At 37.5% G+C, this 9,699-nt stretch overlaps 2 protein-coding genes across 2 annotated transcripts; both read left to right on the forward strand.

The window, feature by feature from the left end:
* Window positions 1–355: 355 nt before the first annotated feature.
* Window positions 356–3,176, forward strand: LOC134650728 (alpha-(1,3)-fucosyltransferase C-like). Its single transcript, XM_063505661.1, has 2 exons — window positions 356–1,469; window positions 2,881–3,176. The coding sequence occupies exons 1-2, from the start codon at window positions 529–531 to the stop codon at window positions 3,152–3,154; spliced, it is 1,215 nt and encodes a 404-aa protein (XP_063361731.1). The 5' UTR covers window positions 356–528; the 3' UTR covers window positions 3,155–3,176.
* A 2,729-nt stretch (window positions 3,177–5,905) lies between these two features.
* On the forward strand, window positions 5,906–7,842 carry LOC134651192 (alpha-(1,3)-fucosyltransferase C-like). The gene is made up of 2 exons (XM_063506246.1): window positions 5,906–6,965; window positions 7,479–7,842. Exons 1-2 carry the CDS (start codon window positions 6,004–6,006, stop codon window positions 7,744–7,746), a joined length of 1,230 nt encoding a protein of 409 aa, XP_063362316.1. The 5' UTR covers window positions 5,906–6,003; the 3' UTR covers window positions 7,747–7,842.
* The last annotated feature ends 1,857 nt before the right edge of the window (window positions 7,843–9,699 follow it).

Here is a 9,699-nt window from a genome sequence, read left to right on the forward strand (position 1 = left end):
GAAGGATATGAATAGCGGCTTGTTCGCAAATTAGGCGGTTCTGCTGCGTTGACCTTGGGCTCCCAAATAGCAGGGCGATGACTCATTGCTTGACGTCACTTCACTATATTATTGAGCTATATTTTATGACCAAAACTTGAAAAAATAAGAAAGATTATGAATCAAATATAATTCCATCTAGTCTACAGAACAGTGCAGGATGCACGTACAGAATCCAAATATACGATTTTCTGGTCTTTGTTTTCGCTGCAAAAATATATTCCTAAAATGCTAAGTAGGTACCTACCTATCAATGTTGACCTTTGGTAATGTCAAGCGCGGTTGAGCAGCCAAATACTTACATTACAGGGAAAACCGTTAGGCACCAATATTTTCGGCACGTTTGAGCTTACGTCATGATTGGCTTGGTGATTATAGATACCCCATGTTTACTTCGGTGTTATTTCTTCAGTCAGTGCTAGTCAGAGCGTTGCGGCGCGCGCGTCCGACTCCCGCACACTCCAACCATGTGCATCTGTGATCTCCGCAATGAGAAACCTAGCGAAACTCCTTATCTTAGCATCCTTCCTTTTTGTTATTCTGTTCCTTTATTTAACCTTGAGGGAATGGAAACATTCCGAACAACAGTTAGACAAAATCTTCCAAATAGAACAAAACTGGACAACAATCGCTGGAAAACATGGAAAAAGTGAACTGAGAATGAAATATATTTTACAGTGGACTAATCCGAAAAATGTGCCATTTGTGTATATGGGTGTGGGCCAGCAAACGTTTATCGAGCGAAAGTGCCAGTTTACTAACTGCTACGTCACTAGCGATAGGAATTTCCTGGGGGAAGTTTCCGAGTTCGACGTCGTAGTGTTTTCGGGAACCGAAGTCATCGCTTGGCCTCTTGAACAAATAAAACCTAGAAGGCGATCGCCGCACCAGAAATATGCTTTTACTAACATAGAATCAGCTGATAACTATCCATTCTGCTCTCACATGTTGGATAACTTTTTTAACTGGACGTGGACGTACAAGTTAGACTCGGAAACTAAATGGGGATACATAATAGTAAGAGACGCTAATAATAAAGTGATAGGTCCGAAGAAAAATATGCATTGGATGAGGTTAGAAGATATGGACCCTGTGAGTGAAGAGTTAATAGTACAGTTGAAAAACAAATCGAGGGCAGCAGCGTGGTTTGTGTCCAACTGTAACACGCGAAGTGGTCGAGAGAAGTATGTAGAAGATTTGCAAAAAGAACTACAGCCTTACAATTTATCTATCGACGTCTACGGAAAATGTGGACCCTATAAATGCAGCCGAGATGACGAAGAAGCGTGCTTTCAAAAAATAAAAACAGATTATTATTTTTATCTCTCATTCGAGAATTCGCACAGTGAGGACTATGTGACTGAAAAACTGCTATCTGCGTTGAAATACAATGCGATACCTATTGTCTACGGAGGTGCTAATTATACTAGGTAAATTATAAATTACGTATTCATTGTGTTTACGCATTTAAATTAGGTGGTCAGCATGCAATCGTTTCGCTTCCTGTGATTTTTATTCTGTTAACGTTTTCCCCTTCGTATCTGTTTTTTCAACTAAGTACGTTGAAATTGAATGGCACCAACTGGTTGTCTCGGCTAATCAGCAAGTGACAGTGTCCTAATGAGGCATTCGCGCTAATGAGAGTTGATTTGATTATTTTCGCTTTAAAATTTAAATTTCAATCCAAGTTTTGTTTCATTGCGCAGTCAGCAATCGGAATCACCCTCGTTGCCATGGAAATGAGGATGTGTTGCGAATGCGATATAATTTGTTGTCACAAACAATTTAATGCTAACTGCACTGTAAGACTTGTGAAATATACCTACCTAGTGTAAATGCCTATAATAAACTCGTCTAGGTCTGTCTGCCATTAAAATGAAGTAGGTCTTAGCAAAATATTTTCATAGATGACCCCAATTGTTTTTAAAATAAGCCCGCTGTGCAGTTTATATTCTATCTCATTCTTTTATCAGTGTGAGATATAATAAGTATATAACTGGAACCCATGCCAAATTTCCGCTTTGTAGTATCAACGATCGTCGATCACTAAGCTAAACCGAGAACGGACGTGGTAGTGTAACTATAAGTTCACTACAGAATTCTAAAATTGGGGTATTAGGTAACCCCATATATTCAATTAATTTTGTATCAGAAACCTCTGCGAACGAATACCCTGAATACCCTGAATATTTATAATTTTCAGGGCCCAATATGTCGGCACTGCAAAGGTTGCAAGTAGGTAACATCTTCAGGGCAACTTACGTGCTGCTGGTTTTGATGTGGTCTACCCACAAGCGACCTACCCTCTTACCCCCTTATTCATGAACATCTGCTAAGTTAATCAGCTGATGATCGTCGTTTGACACTCTATGGCCATAGAGAAATATAGCACAGTGCTCACTCCATACATCAGTTCAGACTATTAATTTCAGTGTCTACATCTAGCATCGAGTAGCGGAACCATATCAGTACTGCTACTTGACAATAGATGTAGCACCGACCGGAAAGTCTTATCTCAACAGCATAAGACTTTCCGGTCGGTGCTACATCTATTGTCAAGTAGCAGTACTGATAGTTCCGCTACTCGATGCTAGATGCTAATAGTCTTTTTGGTACTAAAACTGATGTATGGAGTGAGCACTCTATGTATTTTTTTTCTCTATGCTATGGCATAACAAAAGATATAGGGACAAACGACGATCATCAACTGATTAAGTAAGTTAAGTAGCAACTGTTTATGAATAACATCATTAACTGTTTACTTTTTACTAAAGGTTTTAGACGAGGCCTAAAGTCTTATCGACCAAATTATATTTTAACGCTATTTGTTTTCTTTTTCAGATTCATGCCAGATGGAATTTATTTGAACGCAAGAGAGCTCGGACCTACAGCTTTGGCAAAGAAAATGAAACGTCTAATAGACAATCCCGACCAGTATAAAGAATATTTTCGGTGGAAAAACCATTATTCTTACTACAGAAGAAACGACAACGCAGAGACCGATGACTACTGCGGTTTCTGCAGTCTCCTCAACAATGAAGAGATGGTGAAAAAGACGTCCATATACAATAACTTTAAAGAGTGGTGGAATGACCCACATAGTCGATGCTTGTGATGGACTGAGTATTGTATTTATTTTGTGAATAGTATATTTTTAAATTGAGGCGTAAGTGTGTGCCTACTTGCCTAGCTGTGAAAATGTGTGCCTCAGACGACTTAATAGCTATTAGGATACATATAATATTCTCAAAGAAGAAAGCCAAAGAAAATAAATTTCGTGAACGTCCACGTAAAGCTATCGCGATTTTGAATTTAGATTTTTTGTCTCGTCACTTTGTACCTCTACATACCTATATAATTCCACCCTATCATAATTTCATTCCATTAGTCTATTTTTTTCCTGCGACTTCGTCTTGGGTAGCTTACTTTGTATCCAAAAAATTCTTCAAATACCTAGAAACCGCGTATACAAAAAATATATACTTATAATTTAACCATGAGCCAAATGAGAAAGTGGCATCATATTTAGTAAATATTATCTACTAATGTTATAAAACACCTTATAAAAGACCTGTCATTTTTTCGAGTCGAATAGTTCTTATTTTTAAAATACTAGCTTCTACCCGCGACTTTGTCTGCGCGATGTAATGATGATAAAAACTATCCCATGTCCTGCCTCAAACTATCTCCATACCAAATTACTAAATCGGTTCAGCGTTTTAAGCGCGAAGAGGTTAACACACAAATAGACAGAGATACTTTCGCATTTGTAATAATATTAGGTAGGGATAATGTATTCAATATTCCAGGAAATTCCCTGTTGGCTTGAGACTTCTCAAATACACCAGACAACAACTTGGGTTTTATCCGAACTGACTCATGTGTTTATTCTCGGGAATTCATGTCGTTAATGCTATGTGGATTTAATCAACGGAAGTCGGTTGCTGTTTATTAAATTATTTAAATTAGTAATTTTATTTTGTTACAATCGGTGACTGGACATGATTTTTTAGGGTATTTAGGTTATTTAATTCGAGGGGCGTCGTGGTAGTATGTTTGCGGCCCCATGGCGCCCCCATAAATGGTAGTGCGGAGATCGCCGCAGGGGATGTTATTGGAAATTATCCTCCCCTCCCTCAGAGGGAGTTGCAGGAGGAGCGAGTCCTACATACCACCCCCCTTATGGTTTTCCCTGGCCCAGGGGTGAGATGCGTAAATGAATTTACCCAAACAAACAAAAACCAACCAACCAACCTTGCGACAAAAGAAAAGGTTATTTAACACCCCCCACAACCCCTCAGGACGGCTCGTGTTCGTGCCAGCCAGACGTTTGAGCGTTTGACCTTTGCAGGGCTAAACTGTCTGGCCAACCGTGTGGTACGCCCTTTGCCATGACGCATCTTTTCACTATCGCCGGGCCGGCTTCTCCCATTGTTTACCAGCGCCGTGCTATTTCAAACTATAAAACTAGTGTAGTATGACCTCCAGGTTCGTAACAGTTATGAGTAATTGGAGAGCTAAGTTAAACTGTTTTTTGCATTAAATAGAATATCACCAAAGTCTCAGTTCGCGTTGCGAAGTTATTCCAGTCCATTTTGAACCTTAATCATTAAGTCATAAAGACTGATATAAAAGTTGTCATCTGCTCTATGTCCTTGGTGTGTTGCAGGGCGTTGTTTCTACCGAAGGGTGTGACTCTATTATGTAATTATTTTTTTGTCTTTGTCATAGTTTTCGTGTGTCTTTCCAACATTTATGTATTGTCAAAACAGCTATTGCTGATTCTCACAAATAAAAGCGAGTTTTTTTAGTTAATTTCCTCGAAAATGGATGATCAAAAACTAAAATCATATACCTGACATATTTACTTTCTGTTATGTTACCATTAGGTACATATGATTACTTGTATGTTGTTGAACAGATGTAAAATCTGAATATAATAAACAATTATGTTACAACTAAAGATAGGTTATAAGCGTTCCAAAATGGAAGCACTTACCTTGTACAAATTGTACAAGTTGCCTTTAGTCGCGCCTAGGCAAGCACACCGAAAGAGAAAGAGAGAAGCTTATATTTAACAACGAGTACGACAAAGATGAATGGAATGCGAAAATTATACAAAAACAACAGATTTCTTCGTTGTTATTGAAATAAATATGGAAGTATTTTTTGTGCTCCTTATGTATGAGTATAACCAACCTTTAGATATATAATATCATTGAAAAAAAAGGTACAGATGTCTATATCGGATTAAATAAGTGATGTTGATCAAATTACTTAGTCAATTTATTTAATATAATTTAATTACCTTACCTGCTCCAAAATATTGCCACCGTAAGGTCATGGTGGCAATACTGGCAATTCACATCATTGGTTTGTTATCGGGTGCACTATCTGCATCTCTTTCAAATAAGTCAACAAAAGTGACGCAGCGATAGCGATGCAATGCAATAACAAAACGAATTCAGTGCGGCTTTATATGTACAAACACAAATCAGTAAGTAGGTACAGTCGGCATCAGATATATCGGTGCGGCCGAGGTATTTAAAATATCTGAACAAGCATTCTAACGCCTTGACAATAGGGGCGTGATCAGATATTTGTGAGCAACTTGGCCGCTCCGATATATCTGATGGCGACTGTACCTACTTACTGATTTGTGTTTGTACATACAAAGCCGCACTCAATTCGTGTTTTGTTATTGCATTGCATCGCTATCGCTGCGTCACTTTTGTTGACTTATTTGAAAGAGATGCAAACAAAACATTGGTAGCCCACGTTACTAGTTCAATATGTCTCAAGGTCACATGTGGCGTTTATCCACATTTCGGACGGTTAAACTTGCATTATAAAGTAGTGATAAGTTATCGGTACGAGTAGTAAGCTCAGTCGGTGTCGGCCCGAGCCCTGCGGCGCGCGCGTCAGTCCGAGTGGGAACAATCATGCGCGGCGCCCCTCATCACCATGCGACCTCTAGCCAAACTATTCTTCTTCACTTCCTTCCTCTTCGTAACACTCTTCCTATACATGTCTCTAAGAGATATAAAAAACACGCAACTACTATTTGAAACAAAAAATATCTTCAATATAGAAAAGAACTTGACAAGATTTAATTTTGTTGAAAAACTAATAAAAAGTGACAAAAGTGATAAGAAAATCAAGTACATATTACAGTGGACTAATCCGAAAAATGTGCCTTTTGTGTATATGCTCGAGGGTAACAAAGTGTTCATAGAGCGAAAGTGTGAATATACCAATTGTTATGTCACTAGTAACAAAAGTCTGCTAGGGGACGTTAGTAAGTTCGACGTTATTGCGTTTTCGGGTACTGAAGTCGTTTACTGGCCTACTGAAAACTTAATACCTCCCAAGCGATCGCCGCATCAGAAGTACGCTTTTACTAACATAGAATCGGCTGATAATTACCCATTCTGCTCCAACAAGTTGGATAACTTCTTCAACTGGACATGGACATTTAGATTAGACTCTGAAACTAAATGGGGCTACATTATTGTCAGAGATGCAAACAACAATGTCATTGGGCCTAAGAAAGAAATGCATTGGATGAAGTTGCAAGACATGGATCCTGTGAGCGAAAAGTTAAGTGCACAGTTGAGGAAAAAATCGAAAGCAGCAGCGTGGTTCGTGTCAAATTGCTGGACTAGAAGTCGCCGGGAGGCCTTCGCGAAGGACCTCCAAAAAGCCTTAAAGCCTTACGACTTAGAAGTAGATATTTACGGAACATGTGGCCCTTACAAATGCGAGCGCGACGACGAAGAAGCATGCTTTCAAATAATAAAGCGGGACTATTATTTTTACCTGTCGTTTGAGAATTCATTCAGTGAGGACTACGTGACTGAAAAACTTCTGTCTGCGTTGAAATACAATGCGATACCTATTGTTTATGGAGGAGCCAATTATACGAGGTAATATTTTATGTATGTGACACGCATGTGACACGTATGTCCGAATCCAAACCAACTAAAAAAACTAAAATGATTTCTAGGTATTTAGCTTCAAAAATTAAGGTTTAAAAATTGCCGTGATAAGGAGGTTTTTAATAACAATCAAGAAATATTATGCAATGGTCACTATGATACGATTTAAAGTTCTGAAGTTAACTTTTGATCGTTCAAAGTTAAATAAACGTTCAACTTATTTTTGACACTGATATAAGAACTCTTGGCAGAATATAACTGAATTCGTGATAACGTAGTAGTTAGTAGGTATGTTGGACGATTTGGCTCAAAATCTGAAATGTCCCGTCAGTGGCACACTTATCTAGAAACTTGAAATATGTGTAGCTATATCAGTAGATAGTGCCTCAATCGTATTTTTTTGTGAGATTGACACGCCAGTAAGCAATGATCCAATTGGCGATGCTCATAACTTGGTTTGGTAAGTCTGAATATTTTTAGAACTGAACTTTTATTTTTCAGATTTATGCCAGACGGAATATATCTGAATGCCAGAGAACTAGGTGCGGAAAAATTAGCAAAGAAAATGAAATACCTTATAGACCATCCCGATGAGTACAAAGAGTATTTCCGATGGAAAAACCATTATTCTTATAACAGAAGAAACGACTATGCAGAAACTGACGACTATTGTGGTTTCTGCACACTCCTTAATAATGAAGAGATGGTGAAAAAGAAGTCTGTATACAAGAACTTCAAAGAGTGGTGGAATGATCCCCACCGTTGTTAAGAGGAAAGGGGACGACCGCTTCTACAATACAAATGAAGCCCTCATTTTCCTCTCTGGATATGAACATTACAGGAAATCTTTTAATACAATTTGATGTATGTATATTAACTATAGCTATGTCCCTTCGTTTATTTTTTATTTACTTATTAATTAAAAAAATGTATGATAGTTTGCGCTCTTAAATATTAGAATAAACAAAAAAATTAAAAAGTCGAACGTATGGTTCTATGGTTATTAACCCTTAACACGGCAAGACATGAAATAATGTATCCACCTATCTCATGGAATGTTTTTAGGGATAGTAATGAGTTAAAAAGTACTATAACTTGCGAAAAAAAAATTAAAAAATTCTGAAAGTAGGGTTTTTAGGATGTCCGTTAAAACGGACATTGCCATGAACCTTATAGATTGATTGCTCCCAAGGGTGTCCTAAAAAACGGACAACGCTGTCATACCGTTTCAAAAAATGAAAATGAATAAAGTATTACAGGGCAAGAAAACTGTAAATTCTTTAAATAAAACACTAGTAAATGTTTTGAAAAACGTTTAATTACAATATCAAATAGAAAAAACTTATGTGAAACATAATAATACTATATTTACTTCCAGTGTTAATGTATAGAATGACTCACATACCGAAATATTAAACAAAAACTATAAATTTCAAGGCTACTTATACATGCAAAATAGGCTCATAAAGCTAGTTACACATTACAATTATTATAAGTAACATTTTGCTATACTAAAATGACCAAACCATTAACACTATGATCTCACAGTTCTGTCTTGCTTGTTTCCTTATCACACGGACTATCTGAAATCTAAGCTGGTGGTAGAGAAAAGCTGTCGTTCCTGTTAAAATTTTAGATGTTTTTCAGTCCCAATGGCATCTTGAACAATTCTGGGATTATATCGCTCCTCCTTGGCAAGAATCAGAGGTTTATGCACATCATTCTCCCAGGCTGCAGACTTTGGTTGGCGGTCCTTGACAACAACTATATATATGTTCCTGTACCCAAGTAGAAATGCTTTCATCTCCTTCCCATCCTTTACTACGTCTGCCCCACATACAACTCGATTCAAATTTAGGTATTTACTCTCCTGAATTTTGAAGGGATTACATTTTACAGGCCTCGGGAATTGTAACATCTTCTTCATCGACTTGAAAAAGGTTTTAACCGTAGCACATTTCAAGACGTGCCAATCATTTGGATACTGAAGCGAATTATGCGTTTGCTGACGTGGAATTAAGTTTTGTAGATAGAGTACTAGGGGACAGGTCATGTTCAGGTCGAGTCATTATATTATTAAACGTTTTTCACACAAGGACGTTTGACTTCGAAATCATCTATAAGTACAGATTCACGATGTGGTGCACTAAACTTTAATAGCATGGCAATAAGAATAATAGTACGTGTCTTCGTAAATGAACCGATCTATATTTGTCCATCATATCTGACCTCTCCGGAGAAACTGACTTGGCTGAAAGAGAGTCGGATTGGGGCAAGGTACGTACAAGCTGTCTCTAGTAGTAAAATTTCGTCATCGTCGTTTTTTTATTATCTCACTCCTCTGAGTCAGATGGTGGAACCACCTGAAACTAAAATACAATAAAATGTATACATATAGTTATATATCACACAATCCCAACGCAACGTCAGCCTATAAAATGACAATAAATTAAAAAATATATATATAACCAAAGTATGGCATTGTCCGTTTTCTGTCACAATCGTGTCTGCGCACAAGGCGGCACGGTCCGTTTTTTAGGACGTGCATGCATGGTACTTGGTGACCAGTACTATCGACAATGTCACAAAAATGGGACAAGATTTATTTCACAGTTTTTGACTTATAATTAATCTATGATTTAATGAACTTTAAAAAAAAAAAAAAAAAAAAAAATGTTATTTATTTAGGTATAAACCCATTACATTTTACAATAATACAATA

Source organism: Cydia amplana, chromosome 9 (assembly GCF_948474715.1).
Source record: "Cydia amplana chromosome 9, ilCydAmpl1.1, whole genome shotgun sequence".
Classification (NCBI taxonomy): Eukaryota; Metazoa; Arthropoda; class Insecta; order Lepidoptera; family Tortricidae; genus Cydia; species Cydia amplana.

What these genes read in the sequence shown, in the direction of transcription:
- LOC134650728 (XM_063505661.1), top strand. Translation starts at nt 529, where the DNA reads ATGAGAAACCTAGCGAAACTCCTTATCTTAGCATCCTTCCTTTTTGTT. An exon ending in GGAGGTGCTAATTATACTAG is followed by an intron (nt 1,470 to 2,880) that starts GTAAATTATAAA and finishes TTTCTTTTTCAG; the next exon opens with ATTCATGCCAGATGGAATTT.
- LOC134651192 (XM_063506246.1), top strand. Translation starts at nt 6,004, where the DNA reads ATGCGACCTCTAGCCAAACTATTCTTCTTCACTTCCTTCCTCTTCGTA. An exon ending in GGAGGAGCCAATTATACGAG is followed by an intron (nt 6,966 to 7,478) that starts GTAATATTTTAT and finishes TTTATTTTTCAG; the next exon opens with ATTTATGCCAGACGGAATAT.